Source organism: Malaclemys terrapin, chromosome 5 (genome assembly GCF_027887155.1).
Source record: "Malaclemys terrapin pileata isolate rMalTer1 chromosome 5, rMalTer1.hap1, whole genome shotgun sequence".
Taxonomy (NCBI): domain Eukaryota; kingdom Metazoa; phylum Chordata; order Testudines; family Emydidae; genus Malaclemys; species Malaclemys terrapin.
Window position 1 is genome coordinate 57,858,932 of NC_071509.1, and position 21,936 is coordinate 57,880,867.

The window sequence follows — 21,936 nt, forward strand, 5'->3', positions numbered from 1 at the left end:
GAATCAAACTACTATAGAGCCTCTATGGATAGAAATTCCATGCTTGAATAATAAGAATATAGCAATAGGGACATACTACTGACCACGATGGTGATAGTGATTGTGAAATGATCAGGGAGATTAGAGAGACCACAAAAAAAAAATAATGTGGGATTTCATCTACACCCAAATGTCACCGCAGGATGGGATGCAGAGATAAACACTATTATTGACAGCTTCTTGGAACAGCTAGTCCTGGAACCCACACAGGGAGAGGCAATTCTGATTTAGTCCTAAGCAGAGCACAGGGTCTGGTCCAGGAAGTGAATAAAGCTGAACCACTCAGTAATAGCAACCATAATGTAATTAAATTTAATATCCTTCTAGGGGAGAAAATACCAGAGAAACCCACCACAGTAGCATTTAACTTCATTTTTGTGTTCCCCTTTTTGAAGAGGCTAATTAAATGGAAACTAAAAGGAACAGTCACAACAGGGAAATGCTGGCAAGCTGCATGGAAACTTATTAAAAACACCATAATAGAGGCTAACTAAACATATAACCCAAATAAAAAACAAAACAGTAAGAGTACCAAAAAATGCCACCAAGGTTAACTGAGTAAAAGAGGCAGTTAGAGACAAAAAGACATCCTTCAAAAATTGCAAGTTACATATTGAGGAAAATAGAAAGGAGGATAAAACTCTGTCAAGTCAAGTGTAAAAGCGTAATTAGGCAGGCCAAAGAAGAATCTGAAGAGCAGCTAAGCAAAACATGCAAAAAATAAACAGCAAAAAAAGGGGGTGGTTTGTTTGTTTTTTTAAGTACATCAGAAGCAAGAAGTCTGCTAAACAATCAGTGGGGCCACTGGACGACTGAAGTGCTAACGGAGCACTCAAGGAAGACAAGGCTGCTGCAGAGAAGCTAAATTAATTCTTTGCATCAGTCTTCACTGCAGAGGATGCAAGGGAGATTCCCACACCTAAACCATTCTTTTTAGGTGACAAATCTGAGGAACTGCCCTAGATTGAGGTGTCAATAGAGGCAGTTTTGGAACAAATTGATAAATCTAACAGTAATAAGTCAGCTTCTATACCACAGGACTGGAGGACAGCTAATGTGACGCCATTTAAAAAAAAAAAAAGGGTTGGCAAGCCTACCTTCAATACGAGGCAGATTGGGTAAAACTACAGGAAAGAACAGAATTATTAGACACACAGATGAACACAGTATGTTGGGGAAGAGTCAGCACGGCTTTTGTAGGGGAAATCATGCCTCAATCTACTAGAATGCTTTGAGGATGTCAACAAGTACATAGACAAGGGTGATCCAGTGGATATAGTGTACTTGGGCTTTCAGAAAGTCTTTAACAAGGTCCCTCACCAAAGGCTCTTAAGCAAAATAAGCAGCCATAGGATAAGGAAGGTCAGTCCTCTCATGGATTAGTAACTGGTTAAAAGATAGGAAACAAAGGATAAGACAAAAAATGGTCAGTTTTCACACTAGAAAGAGGTAAACAGCAGGATCCCTCCAGGATTTGTGCTGGGACCTGTGCTGTTCAACATGTTCATAATTTATCTGGAAAAGGGGGTAACAAGTGAGGCAGAAAAGTTGCAGATGATACTAAATTACTTAAGAGTTAAGTTCAAACCAGACTGTGAAGCGTTACAAAGATCTCACAAAACTGGGTGACTGGACAACAAAATAGCAGGTGAAATTCAGTGTTGATAAGTGCAAAATAATGCACACTGGAAAACAATCCCAATGATATGTCCAAAATGATGGGGTTTAAGTTCTCTGTTACCTGCCAAGAAAGATCTTAGAGTAATCATGGATAGTTCTCTGAAAACATCCACTCAATATGCAGTTGCAGGCAAAAAAGCTAACAATGTTAGGAATCATCAGGAAAAGGATAGATACAGAAAATAGAATACCACAATATAAATCCATGGTATGCCTACACCTTGAAAACTGCGTGCAGTACTCATCACCCCATCTCAAAAAAGATATTAGAACTGGAAATGGACAGAGAAGGTCAATAATAATTATTAGTGGTGTGGAACAGCTTCCATATAAGGAGAGGTTAAAAAGACTAGGACTGTTCAATTTAGAAAAGAGGACTAAGGGAACAACTGAGTTAGACTGCCACCACCATCAGGCATTTTGTTAATCTGTGGGGTGTTGAAGACAGACCAAAGGGCAAAACCCAGTGTCGGTAGTGATTGTCTAACAAACTGCAGGAGCAGCCCATGCACCAGGTGAATCATGATGGGGAAGTCATGTCCTTGATGTTGAGGGAAATGTACCAGTCTTTCTGGTCCAAGGAGGGAACAATGGATGCAAGAGAACCATCTTGAACCTGAGCTTCTTGACACGGATGTCTGAGGTCCAGTATTGGTTGAACCCTACCCCCATTTTCTGGGGGATATGAAAGTAATGCAAATAGAAGCTCCCTCCCCTCTGTTGATGGGAAACAGCCTCAATAGCACCAAGAGTGAGAAAGCACTGCAGTGCTTGTCCAAGCAGATTCTCATGGGAAGGGTCCCTGAATAGGGATGAGAATGGGGGATGGTTGAGAGAAGGGAAAGCTACCGAATGGTGTAACTTCTCTGGATCACCTCCAGCACCCAGTAGTCTTGGGGTGATACTGGACCAGGCCTGTTAGAAGTGTGTCAGAGGGCTCCTGAAAGGAGGGGAGGATGGTATGTTGTCCTCACATATCACATCAAACTTGCTGCATGGTCAGCACTAGTGCAGAATGGTAGATCCTATGGTGTGCTTCCTCCTTGAGGCCAGATGGCTCTGGCTGTCTGAAATAGGAGTATGGCTGTTGGTGCCACTGATCAGGCTGGAACCTAAAGTGGCTCCTTTTGGAGGTCAGGGCATACATTCCTAATGCTTGAGGGTGGGCCTAGAGTCTGAGGGACTTCATCACCTCATCTATTCTCTTGTGAAAGTGAGCAGCCTTCAAATGGCAAGTCTTCATTTGTTGTTTGCAGTTCTCCAGCAATACCTGCTGAAATCAGCCAGGAGTAGTGCTGCATGGTGATTGCTGTTGTCTCATCTGTGGCATTCACGGCCAACTGTAGTGTGGTTCTAGCTACCCAACGCCCCTTCACAAGGATCATCTGGAATTCATCCCTGCAGTCCTGTCTAAGTTGTCAATCAACTGTTGCAACACACTTCACTTTATGTGATCATATTTTGCTAGGACAACCTGACAATTGAAGATCCTCATCTGGAGGGGCTGCAGTAGAGTATGCCCTTTTGGAGAACAAGTCAAGGCATTTTGCCTCCATGTCCTTGGGGATTGACTTCTGGTGGCCCTAGTGAGTTCTCTCATTAGCTGCTGTCACCACCAGGGACCCCAGCACTGGGTGGGACCTGATACTGCCTATCTGCTCATTTTGACATGAGTGCCACAGATGCCAGAATCGGTTAGTGGATCCTTGCAGGTTCCAAAACTCCATCATTGATCAGGATCATGACATGCCTCAGCACTAATGAGTGTAAAATATCTAGGAGTTTGTGCAGCACATCTCGTACCTCCTCTGTGAGCAGGCAAAGCATGAGCGGTGCTGGACTTCCTGCTGGAACCTGGCCTGGAGTGTTTGCTGCTGGAGCTTAAGCTCCTGCCTGCATGCTGAACTCTGGAGGAGCAGCTCAGTTTTAAAGGGCCACAGCCTGCACTGCCTGCCCACTGACATTGCAGTGCCCCAGAGTGCCTCACTCATCACCCTTGCAGGCAGGGGGCTACACCAGCTCCTATGCACACCCCCAGCTGGGCAGCCACTTCAAGGTAGGAGGTGAAGATGCTGAAGTTCACAGGCACAGCTGTGAGCCACCACTCCGAGCAGTCCACCCTGAGGAGCATCCCATAACATCTTTTTCAGAGTTACGAACAACCTCCATTCCCAAGGGGTCCATATCTTGAAGGTTCTACTGTAGGTATCTAAGCTGTAGTGGAGGTAAATCCAAGAAGAGTTGCTCTGGCATATCTCAGTGGTAGAGAAGGAACTGGGTGTGACACAGTGGCTCCACACTTATACCATTGCAATTGCACAAGGAAGGGAGGGGTGCATTCACCACTGGATGTGCACTCACCAGGTGGGAAGTAAGTATATGGACTGGCACTTAAAAATACTAGCTTTTCCTTGCAAAGTATGGAGATGTGTGGGTAAAAAGTGTAAGAGTTAAATATAAAACCGTTAAAATATTGACAGAAGCACTTATCTTAAGGAGAAATGGGTTACAAATGTTTCCAAATCACTGATGACTCAGAAAAAAGTAATCTTGAATGCTTATGGATCAATGTCCTAACACACAGCACAAGATGGGATGTAAGCTGGAGTCTGCTACAAGGATGATTAGATAGCAAGAGTGAAAAATTGGGACGGGGTAAATAGTGTCCTATATAAGACAAAGCCACTAATATCAGGACATCTGGTCACCTATCTGCTACAAACCACCGAATCTCACTAGGGAAAAAAATGACCGCCTCTTTATGCGGCTAGATAGAATGTGTAGGAAAAAAGTTGTGTAATCGGGGGGGGGGGGGGGGAGACTTCAATTTGGGTGGCATATACTGGAGGTCTCATGCTGCCAGTATTAAAACATACCTGGAATTTCTAAACATTACAGGTGACAATTTCTTAACTCAAAAAACATCGCAGCCTGTGATGGGGTGTCCACCCCACACAGATCCCGGAAGGGTTAAGATGGTTAAGTGGGCCAAATTAACTGCCCAGGCTGAACCTGGAGAAGGAGACAGGGATTTAAGTAGAACAGGCTCAGCAGGGCAAGAAGAGGCGGGGCCTATAAAAGCCAGGAAATTGGCAACAGAAGGGGCTGCAAGGAAGGAGTCTTCAGTCACTCCCTAGGAGAATGGAGTGTGGCTTGGTGAGCCCTGAGAAGGGAGGCAGCCAGGGAGGTTGGCATAGTTCAAGGAAAAGCAGCGAGGTATGGGGTAGATCAAACCTTGGCTGATGAGAGGGCCCCTGAGTTAAGACCCAGTTTAGAGGATGGGCCCAGTCCACTACCAGCTGATGACGAAGTGGCACTGGTGGGGCAGTAAGCTTAGATATTTTTAAATCATTATATCCAGATAATATGCATTCAAGCATTTTAAAAGAGCTGTCTGAGGAGCTCACTGGAGCATTAATGTTGATTTTCAATAAGTTTTAGAGCACTGGGGAGGTTCCGGAAGGCGAAGAAAGATTAATGTACCAATTTTTAGAGGGTAAACGGGCTGACCTGAGTAACTATAAGCCTCTCAGCTCAACATTGATCCCTGTCAAGATAATGGAGTTGCTGATATGGGACTCCATTAATAAAGAATTAAAGGAGAGTAATGTAATTACTGCAAATCAGCATGTGTTTAGAGAAGACAAATGGTCAAACTAATGTAATTTTTTTAATGAGATTACAAATTTGGTTGATAAAGGTAACAGTGTTGATGTAATATACTTAGATTTCGCTAAGGTGTTTGACTTGGTACTACACAACGTCTTAATTTTCATTCCAGTTTTCTAATCAGCTTGGCACACATTAAATGCATTAAGAACTGGCTAATTTTAGGTCTCAAATATATCTGGGAACAGACAGTCGTCATCAAGTGGGATGTTTCCAGTGAGGTCCTACAAGGACTGGTTCTTGGCCCTGTGTGATTCAATACTTTTATCAATGACCTGGAAGAAAAAAAAGTCACTGAAAGTTTGCAGATAAAAAAAAGTTGGGGGGAGTGGTAAATAATGAAGAGGACATGTCACTGATACAGAGCAGTGTGTTTTAAGACCGCTAAATGTAAATGTCTACATCTTGGAACAAAGAATGTAAGCCATACTTACAGGATTGAGGACTCTATCCTGGGAAGCAGTGACTCTGAAAAATATTTGGGGGGTCATGGTGGATAATTAGCTGAACATGAGCGCCCAGGGAGATGCTGTGCCAAAATAGCGAATGCGATACGGGGAATCTCAAGTAGGAGTAAAGAGGTTATTTTACCTCTATATTTGGCACTGGTGAGACTGCTGTTGGAATGCTGCGTCCAGAGTTTAAGAAGGATGTTGATAAATTGAAGAGAGTTCAGAGAAGAGCCATGAGAATGATTAAAGGATTAGAAAACATTCTTGATAGTGATAGACTCAAAGAGCTCAATGTATTTAGCTTAACGAGGAGAATATTAAAGGGTGACTTGATTACAGTCTAAGTATCTATCTGAAAAACAAATATAATGGGCTCTTTAGCTTAGCAGAGAAAAGTATGGCACGATCCAATGGCTGGACTTGAAGCTAAACAAATTCAGATAGAAAATAAGGTCTATATTTTTAATGGTGAGGGCAATTAACCATTGGAACAGTTTACCTATGGTTGTGATGGATTCTCCATCACTGAATTTTTAAATCAATATTGGATTTTTCTACAAGATATGCTCTAGGAATTATTTTGGGGAAGTTCCGATTTCCTATATAACACAGACCATAGACTATATGATTACAATGGTCCCTTCTGGTCTTGAATCTATGAATTTGAGCAAAAAGTTAATTATTTCAATTGAGTGCATCAAATAGAATCTCATTAGTAGAGCAAGTACTTAAGTAATTTTTACTGTTGTATAAATGGTGATCTTAATTTTACCATTAAAACGGAAAGCCTAACAAGTGAGTCTTGCTGTCTAATTGTTGTTCCCTACTCCTAAAAATCAAAGGGCAAAAGGCATATTAAACATTAGGAACTATAGGCAGGTATAATAAATTAAGGTTTTGTTTACTTGCAAATACTTCTTACAATATAAGCATCCAAATCTGCCAGAAAAGGTCACTTTAGCAGTTTGCTAGGTGCTATACTCAATTTGCAGAAGACTAGATTGCAACCATCCTATTTTTAACTGTAAGCTGCAGCCTTAGATGGCAACAGTTCACAGCATGGAATGCACCATCTTGATCCAAGCAGAGGCTCATTTTATCAAGATGAAGCATCACAAATTAGGACCTGATTTTTCATGAGACTACACCTCTGATTCAGAGGTAAATTTGGCCACAGGCCACATTATAGAAAAATGTCATTCACTGGGTTCTACAATCTGCTCTTTGGTCACCCATTCTTGCACCATTAACTCTACCCTAGAAGATAAACTATGGAGGTTTATGCATTGCTCCTCCAAAATCTGCATATGAGGATTACATATACTTTGATAGTTTGGGCCCAGTTTCTGCTTCCTTATACATCCAAGTAGTACCTACACAAATAGTCTTATTGCTTTCAACGGGCTATATATAGAGCAAGGATGGCAGAATTTGACCCCTTATCAATTTAAGTCTCAATATTTGGACAGACAAGATCAGTTTGGGTCCTAAAGGATTTATGAATAAAAGCAGATGCTTTGGTTTGGAACAAAATACCAATTCTAAATGAAAGTGGTCTGAAAAGTTTGACTTGAAATATGAGTTATATATCACCTTATCTAAGAGGGAAAGTGAGCTGGTGAAATCAGCCAATATTCTACTTTTACAAAGTGCTGTTCACAAAAGTCACCATGCATTCCAAACACAATAATAGCATGAAGTGTTAACAGGGTGAATCTTCAAAGAGCACAGAAGCAATGTTTTTTGATTCATGCTTTAAGAAAAGGAGTCAGTGACAGAGCCATCTTATCTACCCTACTTCAAATACACCTCTACCCCTATATAATGCTGTCCTCGGGAGTCAAAAAAATCTTACCGCGTTATAGGTGAAACCGCATTATATCGAACTTACTTTGATCCGCCGGAGCGCGCAGCCCTGCCCCCTGGAGCGCTGCTTTACCATGTTATATCCGAATTCGTGTTATATCAGGTCGCGTTATATCGGGTAGAGGTGTACAAAATTGAGGCAGCAAAGTTCACTACGGGAGCACTAAAATACTATTGGTGGTTTTGTTTCCAGAATCTTTTTTGGATTCACCACATTCCTCAGGCCACTAGAAAGCTTTTATACTACAGCAAACAAACTTCTTACAAGACACTCAATATTTGTCTCAGCAGTGCCTTTCCTCTGACACAATCTTAAGTGTTTTCTAAGGGCGGTACTCATGACCTTCAGTTTCGGTTCATGTTTTTTTTCTCCATTTTTATAGAACACTTCTACTAGGGAATCAATTTTCATTTGCCTTTGGCTTATTAGTAAACACAAATTCCAGACTTCATGAATACTGTAGTCTGGGATTTAACTGTCTTCAGTATACATTCTCTGAAGTCTCTAATGGTTTAATGACTTTATTTAATACAAGTTCTGAACCATCGGATGTTTATTCATTCCTTTGGTGACACTGAACTGAGTAGGTCTGGTCAGACAGGATTCTCAAGTGTAATTACAACTCAAAATAGGTCTGACTTAGCCCTGGCCTACACTACAAACTTATGTCAGTATAGCTATGTCACTCAGGGAGGTGGAAAACCCAACTCCCAACCTAACTTTTGGTGTAGACAGCACTATATCAGGGAGGGATTCCCCATTAACATAGCTCTTCCACATCCCTGTCATGTGGAGTACCTATGCCAAGGGGAGAAACTCTCCCATTGGGGTAGGTAGCATCTGCACACTAAGTGCTACATGGATGCAGCTGCAGTCCTGTAAGTGTAGACAAGCTCTTACGTGTATGGGATATTTCTTTCTCCTACTCCCCAACTTCAGGTGTAACCTGAATATGCCAGTGTTAAATTTCAGACAAGAGATGTAGCAGATTAATCACAGATGTATTAAAGACCCTATTTAGTACAATTTTTGCCTCTTGAAAGTGATGTAGAAAATGCTAGCTGGATGGTTTCTTATTTCATCCATTTTCTTATATTGGCACTTTCTTGCTGTACAGGTTTATTCTTCCCCCCATTTCATCATGTATTTTGGTTTAAAGACACGGTTGACTCAAATTCATAGTTTCAGCAGGGATTTCTATACATTTCTTAGTATTTTTCCCCAAGATTTCTTTTCAACATGGAAGCAGTTTCATCTTGTTAGAGCACATGAAATTCAGGCAATCTAGGCTCACAGTTACTGACTCATTGACTTTGGGCCAGTGACACTTTTGTGCCTCTGGTCTCCTGTGTAAACTGTGTTAACCACTTTTGTGAAGGTATCTGAAATTTAAGCATAAAAAGCATTGTCAAGTGTGAAGTATTATGGTCAAAATGGTCCTGCTTGATAAGTGAAATAGACTTTATAAAAATCAGGAACGGCACCAGGGTTTTTGCCACCTTAGGCGGCAGCGCTCCTTCCCAGAGCATTTGGCGGTGGGGGTCCTTCCTCTCCGCGTCTTCGAGGCGCTTCAGCGGCAAGTCCCGAAGACACGGAGCAGAAGGACACCCGCCGCCAAATTGCCACTGAGGACGGCAAAATGCCGTCCCCCACCCCCCAAATCCTGCCGCCCTAGGTGACCACGTAGGGTCACCTAGGGAAAGTGCCGGCCCTGTATAGAATCATCTAGGTGGCCCTGTGGGGAGCGGGGAAGAGGCCCCTTCTTTCACTATCTACTCCCTTTCACCTTGAGTTTATTAGGGTAGGGTCTGTTCATTTTCTTGACCACTATTTTGGCATTTTCACGTAGACAATCCAGGAAATGATCAGAACTCATGTGTGTTGAAAAGTTCTTTAAGGCATATCTAGGGGTTCCGACTACTTGGATAACCAACACATTCTGCAGTAAAAGCACCTCTTTCTCAGTACCTTTCACAGTGAACCCTGTACTAGAGCCCTTTTATTAGGCAGCCTTCTCTGCCTTGAGACCACTCTGAAATATCCCAGCATACCCAGTACAACAGAAGGCCACCTCAATTAAATAACTCATTTATCAATCATTTCACTGAAGTAGTGTTTTATTGTATTTAAATCATCTATTTCATACTGCATATTCAGTATGATTGATTAAAATTTTTAAAGCGTGCACAAGCAAGGGTAAAGCTTTTTGGTCAATGAGCCACAGCATTTGAATTATAGACGTAACCTTAAAGCAGTAGTCTCCAACCTTTTTAAGCACAAGATCACTTTTTGAATTTAAGTGCAACCCACAATCTACCTCAAAGAAAATGTAGAAACAACAGTAATCACACAAACCCAAACACCCTTTGCCCCGCCCCTTCTCCAAGGCTATGCCCCGCTCACTCCATCCCTCCTCCCTCCGTCGCTCGCTCTCCCCCCCCGCCACTCACTTTCATCAGCCTGGGACAGGGGTTGGGGCAGGGGGGTTTGGAGTGTAGGAGGGGGCTCCAGGCTGAGCCTGGGGAAGGGGTTTGGGGTGCAGAAGGGGTTCAGGGTGTGGGCTCTGGGAGGGAATTTGGGTGCAGAAGGGGTTCAGGGTGTGGGCTCTGGGAGGGAATTTGGGTGCAGAAGGGGGTCAGGATTGGGGGACAGGGATGGGGTGCAGGGTGCTGGCTCCAGGAGGGGACTCTGGGCTCAGGCAGCAGGTTGGGGTGCAGGCTGTGGGAGGGGTTACCTCAGGTGGCTCCCGGGCAGCAGTGCAGTGGGGCCAAGGCAGGCTCCCTACCTGCCCTGGCCCTGCGCTGGTCCCAGCAGTAGCCAGCATGTCCAGCAGCAGGTCGGGGGAGGGGGGGGGAAGGTGCAGAGGGGCAGGTGGCTCTGCACTCTGCCCCCTTCCGCAGGCACCTCCCCATTGGCTGCAGTTCCCCATTCCTGGCCAATGTGAGCTGCAGGGGTGGGGCCTGCAGGCGAGGGCAGCACACAGAGACCCTGTCCCCTTCCCTCCCACAGGAACCACTGCCGGACATGCCGGCTACTTCCAGGAGCAGCGCGGGGCCAGGGCAGGCAGGGAGCCTGCCTTAGCCCCACTGCACTGCCAAACTGTTGCTCGACTGGTCCTTCGTGGAGCCTCTTACAGTCTCAGTGACTGAGACCGAGATCGAATGTCAGAGGCTCCATGATCGACCAGTCGATTGCGATCTACCAGTTGGTGACCGCTGTCTTAGAGCAATTTCAACTGATCTGCTTCCAATGACAGTTCATGGGACTTCAATTTCCTGAGTCTTTATTGGGAAAAAAAATGCTGTATTGTTAATATAGCCATGCTCACTGAGACATCCCATTCACTGAAGACAGACATTGAAAATACAGCGATTTCTAAATCCTCTCATTTTTGAAATCCTAGGAAATTCCAATAAGAGAAAATTAACTTGAGAATGTTATAGTTGCACAGAGTTAAGCACTCAGTCAGGAAATGCCAGAACTATAGCTGCTCATAGATTGATGACCCACTTCCACATGTGTTTTAAAATCACACTTCCTTTAACTCATGCTTACATTGCTTCTCATAATTGTCTCTCCTATTCAACAGTCTGACATAATGATATCTGCTTCTTAGTTGTCATGCCCTCTGGAGTTTAGTTTCTCATCATCCTCTTAACCACATGGGTTCCAGCCAGCAAATTCTCCTGGGCTATCTCACCAGGATGCATCTCACTGTAAAACATTCCTGGATACTGTGAATCAAAATTCCAATACTCCTCTTGCCACTGTTTGAGGACTGACAGCAATGTCATAGAATCATAGAAGATGAGACTTGGAAAGGACCTTAGGAGGTCATCTAGTCCAACCCCCTGCTCAAAGCAGGACCAATGCCAACTAGATCATTGCAGCCAGGGCTTTGTCAAGCCAGGCTTTAAAAGCCTCTAAAGATGGAGATTCCACCACCTCCCTAGGTAACCCATTCCAGTGCTTCACCATCCTCCTAGTGAAATTGCCCCCCCCCGCCCCCCAATATCCAACCTAGACCTCCCCCACTGCAATTTGAGACCATTGCTCCTTGTTCTGTCATCTGCCACCACTGAGAACAGCCTAGCTCCAGCCTCTTTGGAACTCTCCTTCAGGTAGGTGAAAGCTGCTATCAAATCCCCCCCTCACTCTTCTCTTCTGCACACTGAATAAGCCCAGTTCCCTCAGCCTCTCCTTGTAAGTCATGTGCCCCAGCCCCCTCATCATTTTCATTGCCCTCCGCTGGACTTTCCAATTTGTCCACATCCTTTCTATAGTGGGGGGAGGGGGGGGGGAAGGGGGCCATAACTGGATGCAATACTCCAGATGTGACCTCACCAGTGCCAAATAGAGGAGAATAATTACTTCCCTTGATCTTCTTGCAATGCTCCTACTAATGTTGCCAAGAAGGCTAGTGGCATATTGGGCTGCAAGGGCACACTGATGACTCTTATCCAGCTTCTTGTCCACTGTAATCCCCAGGTCCTTTTCTGCAGAACTGCCGCCTAGCCAGTCGGTCCCCAGCCTGAAGCAGTGCATGAGATTCTTCTGTCCTAAGTGCAGGACTCTACACTTATCCTTGTTGAACCTCATCAGATTTCTTTTGGCCTAATCCTCCAATTTGTCTAGGTCACTCTGGACCCTATTCCTACCCTCCAACGTATCTACCTCTTCCCCCAGCTTAGTGTCATCTGCGAACTTGCAGAGGGTGCAATCCATCCCATCATCCAGATCATTAATGAAGATGTTGAACAAAAACGGCCCTAGGACCGACCCCTGGGGCACTCTGCTTGATACTGGCTGCCAACTAGACATCGAGCCCTTGATTAATACCCGTTGATCCAGCCAGCTTTCTACTCACCTTATAGTCCATTCATCCAATCCATACTACTTTAACTTGCTTTAAGAATACTGCGGGAGACCATATCAAAAGCTTTGCTGAAGTCAAGATAGATCATGTCCACTGCTTTCCCCATATCCACAGAGCTAATTATCTCACCATAGAAGGCAATCAGGTTGGTCAGGCATGACTTGCCCTTTGTGAATCCATGTTGACTGTTCCTGATCACATTCCTCTCCTCCAAATGCTTCAAAATGGATTCCTTGAGGACCTGGTCCATGATTTTTCCAGGCACTGAGGTGAGGCTGACTGGTCTGTAGTTACCCAGATTCTCCTTTTTCCCTTTTTTAAAGATGGCACTATATTTGCCTTTTTCCAATCGTCCGGGACCTCCTCCAATTGCCATGAGTTTTCAAAGATAATGGCCAACGGCTCTGAAATCACATCAGCCAATTCCCTCAGCACCCTCAGATGCATTAGATCTGGACCCATGGACTTGTGCATGTCCAGCTTTTCTAAATAGTCATTAACCTGTTCTTTCACCATTGAGGGCTGCTCACTTCCTCCCCATACTGTGCTGCCCAGTGCAGCAGTCTGGGAGCTGACCTTGTCCGTGAAGACTAAGGCAAAAAGAGCCTGGAGTACTTCAGCTTTTTCCACATCTGTCACTGGGTTGCCTCCCCCATTCAGTAGGGTCCCACACGTTCCCTGACCACCTCCTTGCTGCTAACATACCTATATAAACCCTTCTTGTTACCCTTCACCTCCCTTGCTAGCTGCAACTCCAGTTGTGCTTTGGCCTTCCTGATTACATTCCTGCATGCTCGAGCAATATTTTTATATTCCTTCTACGTCATCTGTCCAAGTTCCCACTTCTTGTAAACTTCCTTTTGGGTTTAAGGTCACCACAGATTTCTCTGTTAAGCCAAGCTGGTCTCCTGACATATTTGCTATTCTTTCTGCACATTGGGATGGTTTGTTCCTGTGCCCTCAATAAGGCCTCTTTAAAATATAGCCAGCTCTCCTGGACTTCTTTCCCCCTCATATTAGCCTCCCAGGGGATCTTGCCCATCAGTTCCCTGAGGGAGGCAAAGTTTGCTTTTCTGAAGTCCCGGGTCCATATTCTGCTGCTCTCCTTTCTTCCTTTTGTCAGGATCCTGAACTCTACCATCTCATGGTCACTGCTGCCCAGGTTGCCACCCACTTGTACTTCCCCCACCAATTCTTCCATATTTGTGAGCAGCAGGTCAAGAGGAGCACGGCCCCTAGTTGGTTCCTCCAGTACTTGCACCTGGAAGTTGTCCCCACTCTCCAAAAACTTCCTTGATTATCTGTGCACTGCTGTATTGCTCTCCCAGCAGATGTCAGGGTGATTGAAGTCCCCCATGAGAACCAGGCCCTGTGATCTGGAAATTTCTGTTAGTTGTCCAAAGAAAGCCTCGTCTACCTCCTTCTCCTGGTCTGGTGGTCTATAGCAGATACCCACCCTTGTTGCTCTGATCTCTAAACTTAACCCAAAGACTCACCAGGCTTTTCTCCAGTTTCATACTGGAGCTTTGAGCAATCATACTGCTCTCTTACATACAGTGCAACTCCTACACCCTTTTTCCCCAGTCTTTCCTTCCTGAACGGTTTATACCCACCCATGACAGTGCTCCAAACATGTCTGCTTCTCATCCAACATTTCTCTAAGCTGATCTGTTCTCTGTTCAAAGTTTCAGTAGCTTATTTCTATAGCACAGTTTAAGTATCTTATCCTTAAGTTTGTTTTGCATATACAGGTGAGTCTCATCTTACGCGGGGGTTCCATTCCGCGGTTAGCGCGTAAAGCGAAAACCATGTATAGTCAAAATTACATTGAGTTGAATGGCAGGTGGAATCACCCGCGCTACAGGTACAGTATTAAAATTGTTATTTTGCTCTCTTTTTTGTTTTTGCCGACCACATAAAGCTGAAATTGCGCATGTTAAATGCACGTAAGATGCGACAGACCTGTAATGGGCATATAAATATTTTGTAGTCCAAATAAAATAATTCTATTTTAAGTACAATCATCCTATTCTAAACAGGACACAAATGTACAATAATTACAATTCATGTATTACTTAAAAAACATGACTTAGGCAAGATCTATGCTAATATCACTGCAGTGGCCATGTCACGCAATTCAAGCACAAAACTACCACAATGCAATTTATTTTCACCTAAAAGATAAGCCTCAACAGAATAGTTTCAGAATATGAAGTTTAAGAAAGAAGATTTACTCTAGCTAATACTGTGGAGAAGACTGACATGTCTAGAGTTAGTCTATTTCTATTAGTGTGAGAAAATATATTTTTTATTGGCACTGAATTTCAAAAGGTGAAGCCCAACTTATTGTTTTGAGCTCAAGTGAGTTCATTGGTACTTCAGTGGTTGGCTTTGATTTTAAACATTTGGACTTTTAATTCGAAGTGGATGAAAAATCTGTTTCATAATATTTAACGTTTGTCTGAACAAACAGCAATATCTAAGAGTTTTACTTCTACACAAAGTATGGATCATTTTTTATTTTACAACAAAAGGTGGCCAGTTACAATCAGAGAGCAAGCAGGAGGTCTCCGTATTGGCTGGGAAGGTTTAGGAGGGTAAAAATGGACATATTTTCAGCACGCTGGCCGCAACACGGAGCACCCTCATTCTCATTGATAATTTTACAAGAGATTATGACAGTACAATCTGGGGTTCACGTTTGTTTTAATGTAACAAACTCTGGTTCCTACTGAGTTTACTAAAGGCACATTATGCCAGATCTTTTAAACTAGGTTTGTGGTTTCTATTAATGTAAATAACTTCACATTTATCATATTCTTAGGAGATTAATATAGTGAATAAGTTGATAAAAGGAATATTGAAGCGTTAAAGTCAATAATCATCTGAAAACCACACTGCTCCAATTTTTTTTAAAACCTGCTACAGTTACAACCATCACCTACCAAGATTACTACAATAGAAAAAAGAATTTTTAGTTTTAGCCTGTATTTGATAACACTGAGTATTCTGAGTTTCATTGTTTCCCGTCTTGCTTGTTGAGGTTAAAAACAGGAAAGCACGATATAAAGCCACAAAAACTTGGCAAGGGACAACAGGTATAATGACAACATTTTTAACTGACTAGATTTCAATTTGATGTGTCCTTTTAACACTGCAAGTGCACACACATTTAACAATAGCCAGTCCAGTTTCTGACATTTACGTCAGATGCCTTGCTCATTTCCAATAAATACTCTAGCTGCCAAGAAGATCACTATCTTGCATTAGTTTGTTGTAGCAACACTACAATAATAATTGAGAGAAAGTTACTTGAATTCCCGATAAGTAAAAGTTGGGTTTTAGAATTTTAAAGTCAAGAAATCTCAACTCTTAAACTGGTTATCCACACTTCAAGCAGATCACATTTATAAAGACTACCCTTAATGAATCTTAAGTCTAACTATAGAAATCTGGGCAAATTCTGATAGCTAAAGAGTTTAATGGTTGACTGATAATTTCCTAATACAGTATTGACAAATACAAGATAATGCTTCTATAGGCATACAGTAAAGGTAGATTTAGGGCCCAACTATGGGGTCAATACCTGTGTCAGATTAGGAAAAACAGTACTGTACCATTATATATTTCTTTAATTAGATCTAGTAGAGTGCCCTCCTGTTACTTTACTCCAGTGGGACTGGATTTGGATTTGTCTGTGTTTTGCCAAGAATTTTAGTTAACAGCAACTCTACAGAGTCCATTTTTAATGGAGGAAAATGCAGTAAGTTATTTCAAATGTGTGGAAGTTTACTAGGCACTAGGACTTCAGTTAAACTGTGGCTATTAAGAGAATAGGAGGGACAATACAGATCTTACAAATAATGAATTTTGATAGTATAGCTTTTAATAGCAGGCATCTTCTGAAGTTGATAGTCCTGAAGATAATTTGGCTCAAATGCCAGTCTAATCAGTTTGCAGTCTTCAAAGGGAAATGTAAATTGGCTTCAGTTGCAGTTTATTTAACAGAGCTTGAGGTAAAAATTCAAATACAAGCAAACATAAATTTGGAAACAAAGTTACAGGTAGAAGAAAAACATAAAATGCAATCTATAGCTTATACTTGTTAATAAATTACTTTCCTGTCTAATAAAGTATTTCTCACCCCAAGGTTATCCTCTGTAGAGCTTGGCAAGTCCAAAGAATTGGGATCCACTTTTCATGGAGCACCCCCTGCCCACCCTACTGACAGTCTTCTTGTCCTCTTTCTTTTATACAATTACAGACTCATGTCATTCAATTCAGGGGTCCCTATTCAGAGACTTTTAATGGGGTTCTTTTTGTCCTTGTAAACTCTGAACCCTGCATCTGGCCCAGACTGTAAACACAAACTGGCTCAGTTGACAGATGTCCATTGTTCTCATGTTAATTGGGTTAGCCCTCAGATTTCCTCTCTTCAGGTGACAGGTTTCACTCCCATCAGATTTGGAATATAATATCCTACATGTTAGATAACTCAAATTGTTTCCCAATCAAACATATTGCAATAACCATGACAATTAGTAGTTCTTAGCTTTCAGCAGAGACCACATATGACTCCCTTTGGTGAAATATTGAGAAGGTTGTCAGATACAGGGTAATATACTTGTCTGGGTCTTCTGTGTGATCAGGAAAGATGCTTACCCTTTACACAGAAGCTGAACAAGGTCACAGAATATTCCTGCTTCCATTAGCTGAAATAATACATTGAATCACTTGAATCTAGGTTTTTTGTACAAGAGCAAACCATGTTTAAAGGGTCCTTAAGCGTTGACTGGATTGCTCGTCAAATGTAACACCATCCTTACATGCCACCAAAACAAGTCTTTTTAAAGTAAGAGCTATGGGGCCAAGTATCCAAATAGAAAATATTTACAATAAATTTTAGCTTTTGACTGGCTGATACCAGGGGTGTCACTAAGAGTTGCAAAGACAGCTCTGTACTTTCAAAGCAGAAGAAAACAGGGCTATGGCAGTGACCCAATGATCTATATATATATATGCATGTTATTTGCAGAAGGTTTTCAAGACAGTAGATAGGAAATAGTACAATGTATATATTGGATGTAATATTTGAACTAGTTGTACACAACTTATTGTCAAGTAAATTAAGTCACTAGAAGATATCTGCAAATTATGGTAAACAGAATAATGAACACCTGCTCAATGCAGGTGGTCAATATTAGGATGCATTAGCAAGGGACAGTTTAATGGTATTGACATATATTGAGTATGATTAATTGGAGGCCTTCAATTAACATTGAGAAGGCATTGAAGGCAAAGAACCTCATCTTGGATACTGTTTTTAATTGTAGTCATATCTTAAAGGTTCTATTAGAAAAAAGGCCCAGAGAAGGGTAACAAATGCTGACACAGCCTACATTTCTATGCAGACTTCCCCCATAGGAAGAGAGATACACAATACTACATATATATAGTTTAGAGCTGAAACAAAAGGTGATAAGTGTACAAAAAATGAATGCTATAGAAAAAAAGAAAGCACTCCTACTGGAAGGTTCCTATGGGTTCATCTACACCAGTGCTTAATATGTAATGAAAGATGCCGGAGCTCAAGCAATTTTTTTTTTTAAAACTTTCGTAACTGCCATGGCAAGGCCACTGATGCCAGAGCTCTGAACTGTCAAGTCTAGAGTGCTGGGGCTCAGCCCTGACACGTTAACACTGATCTACACAGCAAAAAACCCTGTGCAAGTGAGTCTCAGAGCCTGGTCAAGTAACTCAAGCTCACTCTGCTGGGCTAAAAATAGCAGTGTAGACTTTTGGGCTTGGGCTGGAGCCTGGCTAGGTCTCAGAGCTCAAAACAACTACACTATTATTTTTAGCCCAACAGCATAAGCCTGAGCCACTTCACCTGGGTTCCAAGACTTGCTGCCACTGGGTTTTGTGGGTTTTTTTGGCTGCATAGATTCACCAGATGACTCAAATGAAGACTTGTTATGTGTACAAATTAAATATCCAGAGGCCCTGCCAGATTCAGAAGACAGCACCAAATTCAAGCAAAGACTACTGCATTTGGATAGCCTTACCTCAGACTGTAGGTGCTGGATCACAACTGTTAATGCTTCAAACTTCTGGTTACTGCTTGCCAAGAATTTCTTCAAATGCAGGATAACGTCACTTTGGTTCTCACATTTTGCTTTGTATTGTGCCAACTCGCGTGTTTTTGTTTCAGTTGAATGCACAGCTGGAGAGGTTTGTGTGTGTATACATGAACTTTTAGGACTCCTCTGCTTGCCTCTCTCAACTAGAATAAAAACAAAAAACAAAACAAAACAAAAAAGACATTCTAATTAAAGTATTCACTTCTGAAGTTTTACTAGCTACCAAAGCTGGAAGTCAAAACACAAAGGAAATAGAAACAAATATTTTAAAAAACATTTCCTGAACCACTTTGACTGGGTCAAAAGGGTTACTTTTTAATGGCATTATGGTTTTGAGGATAAGGGTCTGTACAACAGCTTCAGCGTTCTCATACCACAAAAGCCATATACAACTCAAATTGCTCTGGATTATTCATTTACATTTGTTTATTAAGAGCATTTCAGCTAACTCTTTATACTGCAATTTTGATTAGCATTTTGAAAGAACTGAAGTGGTTCTTTAGTTCTAAAGCTTTTCTTCACCTCTAAGTTTATCTAGTGAATAGTCTAATTTTCATACATTAAATGTCATCTATTTTCCAGGTCTGTAACAATTTCACATTTCCTGAACTGGAAGTTACTAAATATATTAAAGCATTCTCCCTACATGTATTTGATCCCTTTCATACTTTAATTTCCACTGCAAGATTCCACCATGTTCAGTTCACATTTACCTTTTATTAGCCAAACTTGGAGCACTTTTCTTAGTACTAATAATGTCTGTCATTGATCAAATACTTACTAAATCTGTCAAACATCCAATACACTTTAAGCTTCCCCTATCCCTTTATGCACAGCCTGAGGATTACCTACTTTAATATTGTAACGTGGCAAATTCTGACACTTAACAGCACTAGTATGATGGGTTCCCCACCACCACCCCAACCTTGGGGTGCTGCCTGAAACTGGGATACCACTGAGCCCACATGACCCACCATCTTGGGCTCCCTTTACAGTGTACTGCTGCAACAAGCCCACAAGCCCCCTCCAGCCCACACACAGATAGGGACACACCCAGGTGCAGCTCTGCATGGGAAGGCTCAACTAAGGAACTGCCACGTACTCAAGTGCACACCCCCTTTGGAGGGCAAACCCAAAAGTATACAATCTTGTGCTGCACAGAGAACTGTACAGCGCAAACTCATGAAATTCGCTCTCCCCCTCAATGTGGAGAGGAATATATACAGCTTTCTGCCCCAAGTAATGATTTCCACACACTAGTTTTAGACAAAACAAAACAAGTTTATTAACTACAAAAGATAGATTTTAAGTAATTGTATGGGATAGAAAACAGATCAAAGAAGATTACTTAGCAAGTAAAACAAAAACTCAATCTAAGCTTAATATACTAAAGAAACTGGATAGGAGTAGCAAATTCTCACCCTAATTGTTGTTTTAGTCAGTTTGCAGAGATTCTTGATGACAAGCTGAACTTGCTTGCAGTTTAAAACCCCAGATATACCTTTCACTGATTAGAAATCTCTCCAGCCTGGGTTCAGCCCTTCTCCCCAAGTTTAGACCTTGTTTCTCAGATGTTTCCAAGTGTCTCCTTTGGGCAGAGTCAGTAAAGAACCCAGGATGATGTCACTCCCCTGCCTTAAAATAGCTTTTGCATATGGCAGGAACCCTTTTTTCTCCAACTTCAGTTCCCATGCCTTTTAGTGGAAAAACACAAGTATTCTATGATAGAGTCCTGTACCAGGTGACTTGGTCACATGATCCCATAGTGTCATAGCCGTCATGAGTCAGAGGCTGTTTGTAGTATCCTCAGGAAGGCTCCCCGGTGGGAGATTAGCATCTTCTAAACCCTATTGTCCTCCCTAATGGCCCTTCCCAGCCAGCCATCTAACCTGAGTGCCTTCTGCCTAGTGGGCGTCCCCTGGGTGTACATTTGTAATAGATGCATAGACAATATTCCTAATTTCAGATACCAAAATGGTACATGCATTCAAATAGGATAATGATATTCAGTAAATCATAACCTTTTCAATATCTCACATGACCTATTTTGCATAAAGTACATCAGGATAGCTCAGTGGTTTGAGCATTGGCCTGCTAAACCCAGGGTTGTGAGTTCAATCCTTGAGGGGGCCACTTGGGGATCTGGGGCAAAATCAGTACTTGGTCCTGTTAGTGAAGGCAGGGGGCTGGACTCGATGACCTTTCAAGGTCCCTTCCAGTTCTAGGAGATGGGATATCTCCATAGTTATGCCATAATCATATCACAATATCATCTCTGAAGAACATGGGGCGTAGTGTCACAACTAGATCATGTCACGTCAGAAGAGACCAACATATCTAAATTCAGTATTTGATTCTTCCAGGTGTACAAGGTTTCTCTATAGCCTTCGATTTGGAAAGTCAGCAGTGTGTAGCTGTGCAAGCAGGGCCAGTGTCTCCCTATAGTTCTCACAGGCTGTGAGCAAATCCTATATGCAATATATAGATATCCCAAGGTAGTTTAATGAAAACATCAAGACAAATGAGCCTTTAGATTAACTATCAAGGTTCATTGAATTTAAAAGCTGAGAATCAAAGGAAACTAAATTTGTAACGATTCGAGAGAGGTGATGGAAAAAATAGAAAAAAAAATTCCAAAATTTCTTATGCATGATAATCAGTAGTTTATAAAGTCCTTCAAAAGCTCTAAAGGCCAGTGAAATAATATTGATACATTCAGTATATCAATATCCTTCTATCATATCACTGAAATGAGGTTGAGAATCAATGCATTTGAATTGTTAGTCTAACGTATCAATATTGTTAGTAACAACCTTAGGTGGCTTAGAGCAACTACACAAACATTTGAAAGCAGAGTCCTCATTCAGGAAAATTAAACCAATCGTGGTCCTTTTCCTTTGCCATGTGTTAAGGATCTCCTCAAGGTAATGTATACATTTCCTCCCACACACTCTCTCCCCTAAGAGTCCTTGAGTGCTGCCGCCCCCACCCTCAGGAAATAATGAGAGTGTCTTTATAACAATATGCAATCCAGTCCATTTTTAAATTCAGTGTCTACTGCCATTAGGGTGACCAGACAGCAAGTGTGAAAAATTGGGATGGGGGTGGAGGGGTAATAGGAGCCTATACAAGAAAAAGACTCAAAAATCGGGACTGTCCCTATAAAATCAGGACATCTGGTCACCTTAACTGCCATTGCACTTAACTTCTGAT

The 21,936-nt window shown here is 42.1% G+C and overlaps 1 protein-coding gene across 7 annotated transcripts in view; it reads right to left on the reverse strand.

Moving 5' to 3' along the window:
• The window catches only part of MTUS1 (microtubule associated scaffold protein 1), a 213,705-nt gene that overhangs the window by 60,324 nt on the left and 131,445 nt on the right, over window positions 1-21,936 (reverse strand). For all 7 annotated transcript variants that reach the window (XM_054029299.1, XM_054029300.1, XM_054029296.1 and 4 more), the window contains one exon: window positions 18,649-18,866. In XM_054029299.1, the coding sequence (XP_053885274.1) occupies window positions 18,649-18,866 (218 nt within the window). The remainder of the gene's footprint in view (window positions 1-18,648; window positions 18,867-21,936) is intronic.